The sequence below is a fragment of the Diaphorina citri genome, unplaced genomic scaffold (genome assembly GCF_000475195.1).
Source record: "Diaphorina citri unplaced genomic scaffold, Diaci psyllid genome assembly version 1.1 scaffold230, whole genome shotgun sequence".
In the NCBI taxonomy this organism is placed as follows: Eukaryota; Metazoa; Arthropoda; class Insecta; order Hemiptera; family Psyllidae; genus Diaphorina; species Diaphorina citri.
In genome coordinates this window covers 242,082-261,738 of record NW_007377667.1, presented here as the reverse complement: position 1 = coordinate 261,738, position 19,657 = coordinate 242,082, and the positions used below count along the sequence as shown (strand labels likewise).

The window sequence follows — 19,657 nt, the reverse complement described above, 5'->3', positions numbered from 1 at the left end:
GTAAAGAACCTCCATAAAAAAGAGGGAAGAGTATTAAGAACAAAACAGATCCGGTAGCACATTGGTTTAAGGCAGTGAATGGTCTCGAATGAAGCTGTTTACGACACTTTTGCAGGCTACCTTTCAAATGGCATCGAATGGTATGTGGTGTCTTTTCGATTGGATGCAGATGCGCAGATGAACCTCCTTCTTCTCAAGTGTAACATCATATAATACAAAAAGTTTCACGTCGTGTAAATTCAAGATTGTACCGTGGTCTCTAGGAACGTCATGTCGTCATGTTTACGGATTGTGTTGGCTGACATTAAATGTTGGATTTGCCCAAGCTCAGTAAACAAAAACAACAAACGTATTACGAGTATTACCACTAATGCTTATAATAACTCTGTAACGAGACCGTAGAGTTGTAACAGAACGAGTGCCAATAAAGCACAAACTACGTAGTTCTAATTAATCAGAACCTCCAGGTCGAATACCTTAGGTTCGGTATACTTCGGGAAAAATTTCACCTTCCTAGTGAAAAAAATTGGGATGTGTATGGTCGCCACTATGTATTAGGAGGTAGATTTGTTTGAATTCCTCAGGCTACTTTAACAAAGGTAACCAAGGCGTATAGTTAGTGGTTACACGGGACTTTCGCGGTTAGGTCCAAATCTTAGTTACTTTTTGCCCGTCGAAGGTGGCACCACCCTTATTATTGGTCAAAAGTTGTACATAAGTGTCAATTTGGACTAGAACGTTGGTATACCAACAATTGACGATCGTGAAACACCGGCAGTAAACTATAGACACCAAAAGTAACAAGCCACCTCCAATGACGGGATCCACTTTATCAAGATCTGACATGAGACCACAGACAGACTTGAGAACTCTTAACCGAATGCACACAAGGGAATCATACAGGTAATCAGAAAGCCTGCAAATCATGGATTTAACACATTTGACATGAGTGTAACTTGAAACTCTTAGAACGGGAATGGACAAGTATCAACAGGAGAGGGTAGAGAAGTCCAAGAAAATAAGGCCCAGGTACTTCTACCGTTTCTGGTCAGGTACGGGGGTAAATTCCCAGGTAATGACAAGGATTAGCATAATAAAAACAATATAAAGATTGGAACCATTTATTGGGCCTTCTGGTAGAGACCAGGCAAGTCTTTGAACCTGGTGGAAATTTTACTATTATGGTTTTGTGTATGTCTAATGGTTTCGGCTAATACGGTGTAGCAAGAAGTATTATAAGTATCACGGTTTTTACGGGAACAGGCTCACAGATATGAATAAGTAGGGATACTGATGGATAAACCGAAACCACAACAAATACTTCAGTTCAGTGCTCATACACCGGTATTAGGACGAGGGCTCTGACAAAATTTTGCTGACTAGTAGGTATAGATGTTATCAACCTAGAAAGATCTGATTTTTGAAGACCAACGAAGTGATGTTTTGCACTAGGCCAGGGTTGTCCAACCTTTGCACACCCGAGGGCCACAAGAGACCAAGGAAGAGAGTTGGCTGGCCGCAAAGGTAAAAATTTAACCCACAGGTGGGACCTTCTACACGGGCCTTCGCGGGCTTTTACGGGCCACAGAAATGAGCTCGTGCTAGGCTAATTACATATGCCCTTAGTTTTGACCTCATGTCTCACATCCTCCACTGACCTGGGACACCAACTATGTTTTAGATTTGTCGATTAATCTGGGCGACCGAGTAGAGCATCTCAAACTCCAATCATACACATAGGGAAAACAAATTAGAAATACTTACTGTAACAACTAAGATGATAAAAAAAAAGAAAAAAGAAAAAGATGAAGTGTTATTACTGTCAATGTAAAGCAGATCTTGGCTTAATATAGCTCTCATTGGATTGGCAGTGCAAAACTTTGCGTTCCCCAGATAACAGGACTTGAACCATTTCTGTCTCTCGCCCAGTTACGTATGTGCACGCAATAAGTGATTCATTCCATCATGAAAATTGATTGCCTGTATGTTTAACAACCTGGGAAAATCGGACTAATGCATTTCGAGTAGACGTACTAATGGCATTAATGTTATTAATGAATGCCATTAGGGAGGTAGTTTGGTCCAAACAAGAAATGGGCAACTCAAGAGAACTGAAAAGAGATCAGCAAAGCGCGTCATTAAGAAACTTTTGCACATGTTTTTGCACGCAAGGAATCGTTGTAGAAAATTATGACTATTGATACATCTTGGACATATTTACTCTTTCTTATAAAGCAGACGGTTAGGCTCTGAATTCCCTTGGACACGGTGATTTTTTGGATAATTTTTTAAAACTTGGTGACTGATTACGCAGAAATAATGTGGTTGGTAAGATTAAATACTGAAAGATTCCATCCAATCTATCTATTCAATATAATAACAAATAACATAGTTCTAATTATACCTACAAACGACATAGGTATGTACTTGGTTTGGTACATCTTTTTCTTCATCGTTATACCAATATATCTGTTTAGTTATTATTTTCGAAAGTATTTCCTCAAGCACTTGTATTTGTGTATAATGAAATAGAAAGCGGTCTATTAGAAAAACCAGGTTGAACGAGGTTAAAATTATAACATGATTTTAAACTTGAAAATTATTTAGTTTCAGAATCGTTGGAGGAATTAATCAAGAGCTACTGACTGCTGAGAATAGATTTTCTATAATGTTAGCCATAACTAGGACTTGGAGCTTTAATTTATGCCCCTCTTTATTACTTCTCATTGCAACTTCTTTAACTGCAGACTTCTCTTTTATTTACACGGACTACCAGGGTAGCTTAAGTTTCGCAAATATTGTTTACCTACCTCTTTACAATGATTGTAATCTTATTAAACCATAATTTACACAAATTTTTTCTGTTAGTTGACCATTTCCAAAAGATTTGTAAGATACCTAGTCTTTCTGAGTATGTATCAAATAGATTTTACTGTATAAGAGCATACATTACAAGGTACAATACTGAACAACAACACTTTCATCCATTACTGGGTACCTACCTACCTAAAACATTCCAAACCCACACGTCTTTAAACACGATATCTTGCACTGGAAAGATACAGAATAGTTATCATCAGCAGTCAATAGCTTGGAGACACAGGCATTTAAAAACCGCTTAACTTAAACAGAAAAGGTAAACATGAAGTAGCTTTAAACCATTAGACCACTGATTACATTCAATTAAATCAATTTGATTCTACGGTTCCAATAGATCAGTAAGTTAAGATGAATTCATTACACCATTACCATTAACCATGCTATAATTCTGTATCCGAGTCAATATACGGGTAGCTAGAACTGCAATGCTATACATCAGATGATAAGATCAATAAATCACAAATAGAAAATACTGTCAATAGAGAAATAGTTTCAATATCAATAAGTAACCTCCGTGGAAGTCAGACTGGCCTTGAGGAGGTTCGGGTTTTATTCCTGGCAGGACCAAATGCCAATTATATTTAACAAGGATGACCGGTCATCCAGCTCTTGAGAACAATGAAATGAATTCACAAGTAAGATACAAAGGAGCCACCTCCTTGTTAGCATCTCAAAACGATATTTGATTCTGCCTATCAACTCTTTACTCAACATTTTCAAATTTCAGCACCATTTTCAAAAATTCAATAATTAAATCCTATGCGTTTACTGCATTAGCTGAGTGCTACTGTTGGTACAAGTGCCATATTAATGTCCACTGACAATAAAAATATATCAACGTGAATTATTATGGGAAAAAAAAAAAAAAAAAAAAAAAAAAAAAAAATCGAACAAACTATTTTCAAAAGCCACTGATATCAAATTTCAATTTTGATGAAATGGATGTATGCAAAATTGTAAATGTAATACAGCCGGCTTTCTAGCCCAGTACATCAAGAACCATCATGCAGAGACGAAAGGGCCTTTTACACTTACCTCTGTAGTTTCCGTGTGCAAAGCTTTCAGTCTCTGCTGTTCGCGTATTTTCTCCTTCCTCTTTTGACACAGCTGCTCCAAGCGTTTGGCCCCTCTTTCTACTTCTGCGAAGAGACGGTCTGCCCTCTCGACACAAATTCTGCGGGTATAAGAATAGATTTTTTACGGCTTTAAGTGCGACACAGCTGCTCCAAGCGTTTGGCCCCTCTTTCTACTTCTGCGAAGAGACGGTCTGCCCTCTCGACACAAATTCTGCGGGTATAAGAGTAGATTTTTTTTTACGGCTTTAAGTGGCAAAGTTCTCCTGGAGGAGCTCTTCCACCCAACCACTAAATTTTTCTTTCACTGTGAGCCTTCAAGATATTTCACCAGGGAGATCTTGAATGCCCCTAAACTTTGTGAGTCCCTTATATCCCTATGATTCGTTTGTTATTTTCTTCGGTGGTGATAGTTTGTTGGTGAAGATTTGATTTGTATAAGAAAATTTTCAATTTGATCCCCCCCCCCACACCGAAAATCTCTGGCTATTCTATGATAGTTTTGCCCTTTATTGAAAATCTCTTGTTAACATACTTGACGTCTTCGCTATACGGTAACCAATGAGCGCGCTCCTCCAACTGCGTCAGTGTCCGATGACCATCACGTCTCAGTTTACACAACGCTGCGTCCGATAGCACCCGATTTATAGCACGATGTGACGCTACCAGCGAGCGACGATTTGTTGTGACGTCATCGGGATCATGTGACGCAGTGACGTCACGAATGTCACTCAATGTCGTGACTAGGGAACGGCCACAGCTGTGACACTGCGACAGAAACGGCTCGTACTCCTGAAATACAGAAAAGGGTGAAGAGCGGTTAAGTCAATGTTGTTGTTGTTGTAGCGGTGTAGCTGCATCGAAGGGGGTTGATGGTCTTTAGCCAAGATTACTTGGCCCGTCCCAAACCGTAGTCAACCATCATGAGAACATATGCTTTCTCTTTAAAGCATGATAAACCCTTTGTAACCTCCAGACAACAAGTCAATTTTGTAGTAAAACGTGGGGGTTGATGGTCTTTAGCCAAGATTACTTGGCCCGTCCCAAACCGTAGTCAACCATCATGAGAACATATGCTTTCTCTTTAAAGCATCATAAACCCTTTGTAACCTCCAGACAAGTCAAGGTTGTAGTAAAACGTACTTCAAAACAGAAAATTGAACAAAACTTGAGAGGTTGATGCACTGTAGGAAACTCAATCCCATATTGTTAGAGAATATAGAACTGTTCCAATAACAAGAAGAAGTAGTAACTTCTTCTTGTAAATTAATTCCTTCCTCAATATTAGCAACCTCCCCCACAGTCTGACTGGTCCGTGTTCTAGAACATATAACCGATAGTCTCCTGCAAAATTGACTATCATTGAATCTGATATCCCCTAGAAGTTCAACATGTTTATTTATGAATAACGAGCTCTTCATATCGCTTGTCAAGTGGTCTTATCGCCTAATTACTTTATACCGACATCCACTCTGCCTCTTGGCATTATGAGGTGTTACAAGAACGATGGGTGTTATAGCTGGTCATATTGGCTGTTATCTCATGAGTCTGATATTAAAGAACACCCATGCCAACCACACATTTGAGGACGTCTCAAATGAGAGGGGGTGACCAGGAAAAAAGGGAACCAAATTAATTTGTACCTACCGAGTAACCCATTGAGTAAAACACAGAACAGATGGTCATTATTGAAAATATCTTTTGTAAATATAAACACACTAGTGGTTAGTGGTTGACCCGTCCTTTGTACGGGATTAGCGCGGCATAACTTTGAACCGCCGCCATTTTGAATCAGGATGGAATGTGACAAATTTTATCTTTTTCTATGTTTGTATTAAAAATTCAAAAGGTTCTCTAATTTTATTTATTGAGATAATGAACTGGATTAGGACTATAGTTCTCAAAATTATCTTGAAATCTAGTAATGCACAGAATATGAAACAAACAAATCCAGCGACCGTCACGTCACTGTCACTCATTTGTACCACCCAGTAAGCACTGTAGTAGTATTGAACTTGATCTTGGCTTCAAGTTCTACCCGGAGGATATTCAGTGTGCAATATAAATTGATAAATATCTCTGACTTGTGAATTTCGTGTGTGGGTATCTCAAATGGATTCATTGTGTTAAATTACCCATTTGGTGCAAATGTACTGGGTGACTCGGAGCAATCGGGCAGTTATGTTTCCTCAATAAATGAATATTGATTCATAAATGGGATCTAATAGGTACTAATGCCGATTTCACCACTGAGAGTTAACACAGTGGCTTAGGTGTAGGCGCAAACAGCCCCAAAAGATAAGTTAGGCTTATACGAATCTAACACAGTGTCGTTGGTTTTCTTTTACGTCACCCATTTGATATACACAGGCCAGTACTTCTTAAACTCAGGATTAACTGAAATCCCTCTGTTACCACTGAGAGTTAACACAGTGGCTTAGGTGTAGGCGCAAACAGCCCCAAAAGATAAGTTAGGCTTATACGAATCTAACACAGTGTCGATGGTTTTCTTTTACGTCACCCATTTGATATACACAGGCCAGTACTTCTTAAACTCGGGATTAACTGAAATCCCTCTGTGGTTAGGTCGGGCGTAAGAGGGTAACAAAAAAATCGGGTAAGCTTTTTCCGCCATAGCATTGAAAATCAACTTTGTATAACTTCCAGTTCCTGAAAAGGTGCTGCAACCTGGTTTTCGTTTTCATAGTTCGAAGCCCGGGTTACTGTTTCGATTTCGCTACCCGGTAGACTTCTCATTTCACCGTGGGTTCTACCGTTTTCATTCATAACACTATCGAAGGCTCGGATCTAATCTAATATCTGATTTATATCATTGCTTTGTGTTGCAAGTACCGGGGAGTTCTCGCGAAAATGTCTGCGAGCTATGCGTGCGATTTGCTGAAAGTAATTTCTGATTTCACAATGGCGCAGGTAACAGGTACATGGACATTAGAGATCAACAATCAGGGTAAGAGCTTGTGCCTAAGTGCCTATGCTGATTCCTATACAGGGTAACATTGGTCAATAGCATTCAGTAATTATTCTTGCGAAGAATTTGTCATTAAGTTGGAAAAGAAATCAGAATGTCGCTTTGGTATGGACTTGAAATTTAAGTATGCAGGTGCAGTCATTTCAATGTTTAATCATTGTATAAGGCTGAAGTCCGTTAGTGCAGTCGAATTTACTTATCCTCTGAAAAAGACTTAGGGACGACCAGAGGAGCTTTCTGTTTCAAAATCATCATGGAAAGAAATGTACAAACCCAAACTACTGTGGTTCTTATTAAATGGAAAGAAAGACCAACTACCGGTTGCTGACAAAGAATCAAATTAATGACTTTCCAAGCTATTAATCAAATTGCATGCTCGAAAATAGTTTACTTTAGCACGAGCTTACAGTGGGCGTTCAATCAAGGGCGATATAGGATTCCAAACCCCTGGAGGCTAATTAGGATTTAATGTGGAAAAATAAAAACTGCCGGAAATCTATCCTACAACAGGGGGTGGTACTCCCCTGGGCTAACATACGAGAAAAGCCACACCAAGATTATGTTGGCGACATAGTATATGAAGTCGTAGAAGCTTATGAGAGGACAGTTAATAATGGAGAAACTTTCAATGAAACAAGAAGCGGGTTTAGACTTGGCTTGGTCAATGCTCTTAAGTATTTCTTTCCTGGAAATCCTGGAATGTCCTAAATATCTAATGAAGTCTCTGTTTTACTCAAAAGGTGGAAACAAGTATTAATAAATGTAATAGCTAATTAGGATTTAATGTGGAAAAATAAAAACTGCCGGAAATCTATCCTACAACAGGGGGTGGTACTCCCCTGGGCTAACATACGAGGAAAGCCACACCAAGATTATGTTGGCGACATAGTATATGAAGTCGTAGAAGCTTATGAGAGGACAGTTAATAATGGAAAAACTTTCAATGAAACAAGAAGCGGGATTAGACTTGGGTTGGTCAATGTTCTTGAGTATTTCTTTCTTGGAAATCCTGGAATGTCCTAAATATCTAATGAAGTCTCTATTTTACTCAAAAGGTGGAAACAAGTATTATTAAATGCGATGAAAATATCGAGAAAATTATGTACTTTGAAAATATTCAAGGAGAAAATTAAAAGTCGAATGAACCCTAAAGTTTACATGGAAATTATCCACTTAAAATCTCGCTAATCCTAGATCTAAAACAAAACCTAGATGGTGTTCTTGGTGTCAAAAATGGGTTTCAAACAAAAGTATCAGAGCTAGTCTTTCTGAAGGACCTCTAAGCCTGTAGTATTCTTTCTGAGGGACCTCTTAGCCTCTAGTCTTTATCCTTGAAGTTGTTCTCTAAACGGTATAATTGATAGATAATTTATGCAGTATGGGTTTCAAACAAAAGTATCAGAGCTAGTCTTTCTGAAGGACCTCTAAGCCTGTAGTATTCTTTCTGAGGGACCTCTTAGCCTCTAATTTTTATCCTCGAAGTTGTTCTCTAAACGGTATAATTGATAGATAATTTATGCAGCCCTCAGAGGTTCTTTACCCTTGTTTCAAAATAAGATAAACCGTCGGTATACCTTGTGAACAGTGATTACGAGACGAGATAAATGCGTTTAGGAGGAGCCGACATGGTTCCACCAGCACCAAATTAAAAACCCCAAACACAAGATAAATGTGAAGAAAAAGCAATTAGTAGTCGGGTCTGAGGGGGTCATTTTGAAAACGAAAATCTATTTGAAACAATACAGAAAATACCTCCTAGTTAAAGAAATATACAAGCTGGTGCTGGATCTCATATCTTCCAAGATAATCTTTACTATTCGAGGTATAGGTGCAGAAGAACCCCGAGGTAGAAGAAATATTCTTTGAGGAAATATTCTTTAATTGAAAAATTCCAAGTACTTTTTAAGAATCTACCAATAAGAATTGAAGGATTTTCATCAAAATACTCATATTTGAGCAAAACTAACCAGTCAGTTTTTACTTTTTGCAAATCTCAATGGCCTAATGAACCCTTTGGTAAATTGATAAGGAGGCTGTTAGGAGTTGACTGCATTTGACCAATGAACTTGACTGCAATTCTCACGAAGCAGTAAGCAGACAACTGTACGCGTAAAATTACCTGGAAGTGATCAAATCAATATTAATGACGCAATAAACACACAAAACACCGTGCCTAGGACATTTGTAGACTTAGCAGGGGGTGCTAAGACACTGAGAACTTCTAGAGAGAATGGTCTATTCGTGGAGAGCTAGCCCTGAGTTCTAGACGACAGGTGGCATTCAGATACCCTGCGGAGTGCAGGAAATAGGAAAAAAGGTTCTCTCACAAGTCCACAATCAATGAAGAAATAAAGGGAAGACATTTCTACGATAAATTCCATATTATAGATTCAACGATAAATTTTCAAAGAAACAAATGTTTACATAAAAATATTTATGTACATCTCTGAGACTCCGTGGCTTAAATGGACAATTCTCACGGAAAACTGGACATTGTGAGGTTCTTCCGAGTCGGGAGATAAATCTTGGACAAATTAAAACTCTCCTCAGCGTGAATAATCAACTATTATAATAGGAGAAATTAGTTGTGAACGGCATGGAATGCATTTAATTGTGTATTCAAATTACCCACATGCAGTGGCATAGTTCGGATACGTGGAACGATAATGAGGAAAGTTATTTCTGCTGCTATCCGAGACAAGTTTGTCAATCTGATAAGAAATAATAAAATTCCACAAGTTCAAAATAGTTCTCCTCTTTCTCAGTGTATTGTTTTCAACATATGCAGGCTATTGAGTAATAGCTTAGAACACACCTCAGTCTTTATCATCAGAAACAAAATTGGGACTATGTTGATACAATCTCATCATTTGAAGCACCGTATATTAGTCAAAGACTTCCTATTCCTAGGTCCTAGGGGATATCCGTTCAAATGTCTTACCTTATAGAACTCGACCCACTCCAGCTGGTCATGTGAGGTGGGTCCCCCACACTCTGCTGGGGTTTGTTCTTCGTCTAGAAAATGCCGGAGTCCATCGATGTCGTCTAACACATGGTACTGAAAACAGAAAGATGACAAATTCTCAAATAGAAATAGCCTATGGTACATACGATAAGATTTCCTATAATTCCATTGAAGCAAACTGAAACTACTCCTAAAGTCTTAACACCTCAAATGTTTTTGATCAGCTGTTGGTTGAGTTCAAAATAAAGTGTCTTGAAAAATAGTGTCACTTTGATTTAGGGACCCCAGTAAGTCTTTACGCTTCAGCTGCGTGTTCAGCTGAAGTCTTCAGCTGCGCGATGACGCGGTAATTACCTCGATTTTGGAATTTGGTAACACATTTGAGTTGGATCTTTGCAGTCTTTGTCGATGAGCCTCGGTAACTCGAGGCCCCGAAGATATCTTCCTCCACACCAGGAGAGAGGCGATGTGGACTTTGGACTCCAGAAACAGAAGTGCCCTGTCCAGATGGTCATAGGTGGAGTCTCCAGGCAGTCCTGACAGGACTAACAGGGTCACGCCATGCTTGGTCCTTTCCGGTCTGCAAATGGAAAGAAAATAAATGTTAACATTTGCTGTGTGTGGTTTCTTGAGGTGTTAAGAAGAAACTAGTTCGGTCTACGGTAGAAATTTCCTTCATATCACCTCAGAAAACCAAGAAAATTTTCTACACGTATTTCCTAATTACGAAGAAAGACAGATTTGATTCATAAGAGTGTTTACGAACTGCAAAAATAATTATTATCAGGAAGAACTTGTTCAATTACATGGTCATGAACAGTTCAATCACATAGTCATGAACAGTTCAATCAACACTCATAAGGAGTAGGAGTAACACATTTCAGAAACTTATAGTGAGGTTTACTCGTATTGTTCTATTTTACATTCGATAAGACATTGTTTACTCAACAGCACCAAGATTCACTCTCACCTAACGATCGAAATCTCACATAGATCACTTTGGCTGTCACCTAAACCTTAATCCTCATGTGTGTTTCCATCTAATCCCCTGGTTTCTCCATTGTTCTTTCTCTCGTAATATTTATGTTTCACTAGAACTTCTTTCTTTTTTTGTCGAAACATTAAATTCACTTTCATCGTGACCATGATGTTCACATTTGCTGAAGATTCATAGAATATTTCGTTGAGAAATGCATTGTTTACAATTCAATTTGGATACCTTGGGTTCTTATGTATGGGAGTATGTAGGACCCAAAATCAGAGAGTCAATATTAGTCATCTCTTCATATTTGGTAAATTGGTATGCACCAACATCATATGGACCATTATTTTGTTTACCACTAAATGGAAATAACCCATGTGACCTAATGCGTCACCAAAATTACCTACAAGTGCTTATTATTTTCCATTTTTGTCTCATTCTACCTGGTTTAATTCATGTTGGTTTAGAACCATTAAAACAATAAAATTTTCTTTTTTTTTTTCAGAAGAAGTACACTGACTGGTACGAAAACAAAATGGTGAACAAAAAATGCATAGTTCAAGACGCAGGATGTGTTCCTAAAATGTTTACAAATCACTTTACATGTTTTGTTTACAAATCAGTTGTTTCAAGTTTTCTGTTCTGAATTTCATCTCCTAATTGGAATCACGAGCTTTTTGTCTACAGAGTTGCTCCGAATGCAGTACAGTGCATCCTAATTGCCCTAAAATCCCCATGGTAGCTTGTAACTTTTGACTGGACAGAGTTCACAATCAATATGAATCCTGGACCCTATTTCTCCTTACACCTACTAGTCTACTGCACCGGGATTAAAGTACAGAGTTGGAACTGAAATGCTGAAAGTCAAACTACCTATAACTTCAAAATTACTTTGATTTCCGCTTGATACATTTGGAATTATTTGGTTTCACTCTTGACTCGGGGTTACCAAGTCTACCTGAATCTCTCTTCAGTTTCACAAGAAATTCAAGAAAGCTATCTTGAATTAGATCTTCCAAATGAGCAGGCAGACAATAGGTTTCGCTGTACCCTGTACAAGAAGTACACAAAAGTAATATGACGAGTACATGACAGGTTATTGTATCCGAATTCCCGGAAACCAAGTCACGGTCATCTCTGGTTGGTCAGAGTTCCAGTCTCAAACATGTTTGACCAAATGACTTTCAAAGCCAACTCTTTTTCCTTTCATTGTTTTCTTAATTAGCTCGGGGATTCTCTGATTTCTAGATCACTTTCAATTCCACTACTGACAACCGGTAGTGGAAGCGCGACTAGATTCCACTAGCTTCATATTTGGGCTACCATGTCAAGTGGGGATTATAGGCAACTCGGTCGTCACCTTTCGTGGACCTAGGCTAGTGCCTTTAGGTGCCGCTACACTCTATTCTCTATTTTATGGTTCCATTTAAACATTCTTTAGTACCTATCCAAACTTAATTGACTCGGGAGTCTTAAAACTTTAGTATAATCAGACGAAGTTTACCTATACATGAAACTTTTGTAGTTTTATGATATTTTCAAAAGTTAATCCGTTTGATACCTTAGGGCACTTTTGCCGACAGCCCTCAACAAGCTGATAGAAGGGGAGGACGTCTTGTAACATATTCCCTCTCTTTCTCTCTCCCTCCTTCCCTCTCTCTCTATCCTTCCAGGGTAGGTAGAAAGACATTCAATGGATGGAGACTGACGTGATAGTAGTTTAGCTGTTCTGAACGAACTTAATTACAATATTACGGGGAAAACTTTGAACTACATCTTTCTGACTCCCCATGAGCTCACATGACTTGGTGTGATGGTAGTGTGTTTCTACCTTGAGTCTCACTTCGACACCTTTATTACAACTTGGATTTTTTCTAAGAAATGAGCTTTCAAATGTGTGTCTCAAAACCTGGAAGACTTGGCAAACGTGAGAATTTTCGAACAAGCATCATAATTAATAACATTCTCGCTATATGGTATTTGTTACCATATGGAGTTTACCTGGTTATTATTTCTGTACGGATATCCTTTATAAAGACTATTCTGCTGATGATGAGAGAATAGCCGTAATTATACAAATAGTGAGTAATAGAGTGTATGTCTGTGCATAAGAGACTTGCATCCAATATGCATATGCATGGAAATGGTGCATTATTTCAGTTCTAGTTGATATAAAGAATGAGGACTGTGATAATTATCAAGTAGTTCTCGGCTATTAGGTGAATGAGACCGAAACAATCAGAATGAGTACCACACCATCACCAATCCAGCAACTTGACTTGGTTTTCTTTCCCATTACTGATAGGATGTATCAGATCTACATAATTATGTTTGACTTCAAATAAATCGAACTGAGTTCAAAGAAATCGAGCATTTGATTTTGAAATTTGCTGACTGCTGACATTTTGTCTAATAGATACGAGTGGAAGACCATGTAAAGTAATAATTATGTTTGTATAGACCTCCATGTAAGATTTAGCATAAATAAATAAGACGTTGAATAACTCTTCCATATTATTAGAAACACACTCTGGATATAATTAGACAAACTCTGGACTCTTACCATATTTTTACCACAAGATAGACACATACATTCCTCTCTAGTACAGGAATGATTAAGCACTGGATTTCAACAGAACCTTTTATTTGAAATCGTTACGCACACTTGTAATCTAAATGAGAAATTCCATATTCACTCCAGAGAGTACCTCCCACTCACTGAACATGTACAGATCTCAAAACAAGATAACTCCGTGACAGTCCCTCCTTACAATTCTTACCTGTTATTCATTAGGTGATAAGAAGGACGAGAAGATTACAATATGAGAAACTATAGGATGAATATTTAGGAGTCAGTGATAAGGGAATCAAAGGAATAACTCCACAACTGCAGATTTCATTTTAGAGTCAGTAATAAGGGAATTCCAGGAATAACCACACAACTGCATAACATAACTGCTAAGGTTATAACTGTTATTGGTGATAGGGACTTTACCTTCGTTTGGTGACAAGCTACCCGCCTCCTCATATTAACTTCACCCGGCCTGAGTGATGGGGGGAAAAGTCAGCAGCACAAGATTGGTCAAATGATTACTCATCCGGATACAAACCATGTACGAGTACGTACATGGATACGATTGATCCTTATATTGGTCCATTTAATGCACCTGGCAACAAGTTAATGGATAACAAAAGTGATGGCTGATGGCTTACCTGACAGGAAGCGACACATAGTAGAGAATGACTTTCCCGATGTCAGCCGGGTCTAGACAGGATTTGGCGACTGTTGCTGCATCGTACACTATCACTGAACGTCCACTGGTGTCGTGGATACCTGAAACAAATGAGAAAGAAGCCTTTAGAAAATAACAATTGAGGTTAATGATGATACCTGGACGAGTCCGATGAAGAATCTCACATACTCATCCGTAAATCAAACGCACATCAGAAAGCAAAGTTTATCAGAAAGATAGATAGACTATCTTCTCCCTATCATTGAAGTACTAATGAAAATCAAATGATTCAAATGTTTCGGTACACTCTCTTCGAGTTCATTGGTGCTAATTTGAAAATCTTTAAAAGGTACCCCGTCCGGTCCCACTTCTTTTCTAGTGTTATCATGTTATCAAAGTACAAAACAAAATGAATATGAAAGCAACACATAACCAGTAGCTAAAATTTTCAAATATCCAATGTCCTTGATTCATAACAGGAAATTCTTCTCCATATATGAAATTTTAACGAATTTCATTATTTTGATAAATGAGAGTCTTCTCAAGATTAATGAGATCACAGATCCCATCATTACTATCAATAAAATGGCCAGAAGAGAATCACTTTCAGATTTCGAAATGTCGCGGCTACGGACCGGACTGCCGCAAAGAACAAAAGCAAAAGCTGTTTGAGATTTCAATGCTACAACAACGTACATCTACATATCTGAATGGAGATTTTGTTTTCACTTTTAATTTTGCAATAGCTGAAATCAAAAGTATTTTATTTTAACCCGTTCATTAGCTGTTACTCTCCACGTATGTCACATCGAAATGACAATTTCAAACATTGAATTACAAAATTGGTAAATGTTCTTAATGGAAAGGATTTGGGTGGGTATGGATGATATCAGAAAGTTAAACTTTTGTTTCTCTTGTTATTGGAGCTACTTCTATGCGCATTCTGACGAAGAGCATATTTAGAGAGCCAAATATTCGCACAAGACCTTCCAACAGGTTAAGTCAAACAATAAAGAACTAGTACCGCTTAATGAATGGCCTAACCTACTTGGGATTGGAAGAAGTAAATCAAAACAAGTTTGGGATTTTTTCAATTTTATTTGTAGATACGAGATACCTCCTAATTGGGAGACCAGATCGAGTTTAATCTTTTGAATTTTTTTCGCATTATTTAACTCTACTAAATATCATCTCATCTATTTATGAAGACTGATTAGACAGAATGAAAAAGTGAAATGGAATTCCGATTGCGAAATCCGAGGCAAAAAAATGAATGATTGATGTTTGGTGACTTTGATAAAACTCTGATAATTTCTCATTATCTCCGTACCGTACTCAATTATTGAACTAAAGAATAAAATCTCTTGAAGGACTACTTACCCTTCTCAATAAAAGCTTATAAATTTTGACATCATAGACATCTTACAACTTCTTCTAGAACATTCTGACAAATAGGGACCTTCCGTTCTTTGGAGGAAATCTTACTTTTCTCCACCAATAAGACACAAACGGCGCAGCGATTCCAGTCCGCAATTAGTATCTTGCATCGGTCTTTCTTTTCTGCACTTTAGTAATTAGTGCTTGTTGGATACCTCTCTGTTTTATTTGTGCTGGTGCTAATGACATTGGCTTCATAGAAATAGATGACTGCTAGATCGTAGATCACCATGTGAAGTAGAACACACAATGTGTGAGATCGCTTTGATTTGGACGGCTCCATTTTTGTACAAACAATGAAGATTTGATTACGCAGGAACGTTTAGTTGCGTTAGAGTTTGTACTGAAGAAAACTGACATGTGATTTTATAAATGTCTTGGAGACAAGTTGGTATTTTCCACACGAGGCTTTTTTTTCTAGCTTGACGAGTACATTGCATCTTTCCAAAGCTCTTCTTCCGAGGCAAGCAAGTTTCACTCATTTCTGAGCAAGTAACATTACAAACTCCATGTCAGTAAAGCGATAGTACTTCCAATACTCGCCGGGTCTCAAACTTTTAACTTTGCAACGATTTGTAACTGTCAAATATTAACAAATTGAAATTTCTTTTAAATAATTAATAAAAGAGCATAGATATTAACGAAGATTTGATAATATCGGCAAGGCTTTGTAAGTGAGGTAAATGAAGAATGTTTGATATGCACCACCCACCGCTCATTGGGCTTGTTTACTCTCGGAACATCTAAGTCCGAAATGAAAGTGAAATTTAGTGTTATGTTGATGGAGAAAAAATTCAAGCTGCTTTTGCCCATAATACATCAACATCATGTAAATTTTATGTAACTATTCAAATTTGTACTTGTTCTTTTCACTTTTGTTTTCTAAAAACTCATAGCTTGAAATTTCAACCTAATGCCCAATATGGCTAGAATTAGGAAACAAGATTTTTTGGAACAATACCTAGACACAATGAATCAAAGAGTGTTCAAAACCTTAGACTTGAATACGCAAAGCCTGTAATATTTCTATGCCAAAACGGAAGAACAAAACCGAGTTTTTGTGTAAATACTTACGAGGTCTAGCAGGATTAGTAAGGCACTAACAGGAGGATAATTATGTAATCAAAAGATACACTGAAGAGTAACAAGAAATAAACCAGCATATAAATAAAAGTAAGAAAAAAAAATGTGATAAAGAGCCCGAAATAGCAGAAAGCTTTACTTGGAATCAGGAAAAACGTCGATAAGATAAATACCTAATTCAAGTCTTTAAATAAATAATAAACTTAAAGCCATATAGTAATTATGTATCTACTAAGTTATGTTGTTTTGTTTACATTAGAACTTGAAAAATTTGTGAATCCACTTTCTTTCTCTTTGTTTCTCCTATTTATTTCTCCACATTTCATTGATTGTATTCTCTGATAACTTTCTTCAACACATTAGCACGTCAACAATAATCTGTTCAGGCGTCACATTGTTAGTTCAACAGTGTTGATATTGTTGAGTATAGTGGAGGTAATATCAATAGAACTAATGATTGACTAATACACACATAATATGGTGAAAACAAAAGACAAAATCCGCTTACTCGGATAAGATGTGAGGATACGTCATGTCTACTAACAGAGCTGTGTACTGAGCTAGGAGCTACTGAGACTAGAGGAGGAGAACTATCGATAACTATCGATAGTTTTGACTATCGAACGCTATCGATAGTTGAGGCTTGACTATCGATAGTTTTTTTCTGCACATTTTTCGTTTGTTTTGGTCGTTTTAGAAGTGAAAAGTGTCAAAAAAAAATGTAAAAAAAAAACATAGATGTATACAAATCTATGAAAAAAAAAATTATATTTTGTAAAAAAAATAAAATTAAAAAAAAATGTTGAAATAAAACCCTGTGACCTAAATTAATACGTATACAGTTAATAAATCTTTAAATTAGGTTAGGTTTGGTCTTTTCGGGGGATAAGACCTTTCGAAACAAGGGAAATATGTAATAAAAAAACTATCGAAAACTATCGATAGTTATCGATAGTTTTTTGAAAAATATCGATAACTATCGATGGCGCCGACTATCGATAGTTCTCCTCCTCTAACTGAGACACAAGAATCTGGACAGAGATATAAAACTGCGTAGAACCAGTAGCTGAAGCTGTCAAAGAATTGATAGGTAAATTAGGTAGCTGAGTTTCCAGGGACCGGACGGTCAATGTAGGGCTTAAAAAATCCTTTATAGCGGATCTAGTAGGTATCTACTGATTAAGGCACCTTTTCGTACATTAGCTACCGGATGCATTAATGTCAGTAACATCTTTAACAATAACAACAATGGGATATTGGCAAGCTATTTCAATACAAACTGTCTAAAGTGAAGAAAAAAGACATTGAAGGTATTCGTAGGATATAGACGTTTGTTACAAAGTTCACACTGGCATCATTTGACACTAAGTTCTGAAGTGACGACAAAAAGTAACAAGCTGGGTCCGTCCCTCCGGGAATTTTTTAGCCCGTAGTTTATTCGATTGTGGTTAAAGAAAATCAGTACTTATGTACCTACCTACCTAATTTGTTTAATATTCAGTTTATTATTATTGATTTGATTTTTGATTTTACTTTCATGTACAGAGCTGTGTACTGAGCTAGGAGCTACTGAGACTAGAGGAGGAGAACTATCGATAACTATCGATAGTTTTGACTATCGAACGCTATCGATAGTTGAGGCTTGACTATCGTCGTTAATAGGTGGTCTATTATCTGAAACTTTTGACCATTAGGAAATTTTTTGGTGACTAATAGAAAGTTTTAGTGGTAATAATTATGCGATATCACAATTATCACACATTTTAATTACAACAATCACCAAATCCGTTGAAAGTGAATGCGATTTCAAAGGAATTATAATAATTATGCGATATCACAATTATCACACATTTTAATTACAACAATCACCAAATCCGTTGAAAGTGAATGCGATTTCAAAGGAATTCCTTGATCTTGCGACCCCAAATGAGCCATATCACCAAAAGTTATTGATTGGACACTGATCAGGTGATCCCCTATCTATTACTTTCCCCTATGTTGACACCTAAGTAACAAACAAAGGAGGTCCGAGATGAAATCCTTACTATCCCACGTGTTCCGACTGTTCGGTACAGTATTTTGGGCGTTCCGTCGATGCAGTTATACATGCTGACACGCACCCGTTAACCCGTATCAGCTCAAATGAAAGGGGACATGATAATGATGTATTCATTGTTGTCATGATTGAACTTCCTACTCACAGCTTCATCCGGGTTACGCACACTTGTAATCTAAATGAGAAATTCCATATTCACTCCAGAGAGTACCTCCCACTCACTGAACATGTACAGATCTCAAAACGGTTTATTCGATTGTGGTTAAAGAAAATCAGTACTTCTGTACCTACCTACCTAATTTGTTTAATATTCAGTTTATTATTATTATTGATTGGATTTTTGATTTTACTTTCATGTAATGATTTAAAATCAAGACTAGAGCCCGTTCTCCCTTTATTCCTTTAAGTCACCCATCCATTTATCGGGAAATATTATCAAAACAGTGGAAACAGAAGTACTTACCAGGAAAGTGTATTCCAGACATGAGCAGATTTTCCGGGATTTCTGATATTGAGGTGGGCGATTTGAAGTCATCCAGTTTTCTCGCTCCTGAAACAAAAGATCACAATGCATTAATGCAAGTATCATCAAAGCAAGCAGAAGACTGAATAGGCAGGCATAGAAGGCAATACCGATTAAAATTTACAAGTGACTAGTTAACTACTAATCTAATACTAATGTGACTGGATAGTTATAAGAAGATGCCTACATTCTAGAAATAAAATCAACAAGTGAAGACCTCTCAGGTTAAAACTTATAGGCTAGCGCTAGAACACCGAAACGAAATCCCAAGTTGCTCCAGAGAAGATTCATTTCGGAGATTCCGACATCAAAGAAGAAATTCACCTGTTAATGCAAAAGGCTAAGATACGGTTTTGACTTGACAGCAGCATACATATAACATATTATAGCAGTGAATAGCTATACACTTGAAGTTCATAGATTTGAGTTCAACCTA

At 37.4% G+C, this 19,657-nt stretch overlaps 1 protein-coding gene across 1 annotated transcript in view; it reads right to left on the bottom strand.

Moving 5' to 3' along the window:
- The window catches only part of LOC103506360 (uncharacterized protein KIAA1755-like), a 25,582-nt gene extending 6,297 nt beyond the window's left edge, over window positions 1-19,285 (bottom strand). The window contains exons 1-6 of the mRNA XM_026821432.1: window positions 19,162-19,285; window positions 14,103-14,223; window positions 10,262-10,487; window positions 9,884-10,000; window positions 4,489-4,745; window positions 3,916-4,054 (exon numbers count right to left, since the gene is read on the bottom strand). Of these exons, the coding sequence (XP_026677233.1) occupies window positions 3,916-4,054; window positions 4,489-4,745; window positions 9,884-10,000; window positions 10,262-10,487; window positions 14,103-14,223; window positions 19,162-19,183 (882 nt within the window). The 5' untranslated portion in view covers window positions 19,184-19,285. The remainder of the gene's footprint in view (window positions 1-3,915; window positions 4,055-4,488; window positions 4,746-9,883; window positions 10,001-10,261; window positions 10,488-14,102; window positions 14,224-19,161) is intronic.
- Between the last annotated feature and the right edge of the window lie 372 nt (window positions 19,286-19,657).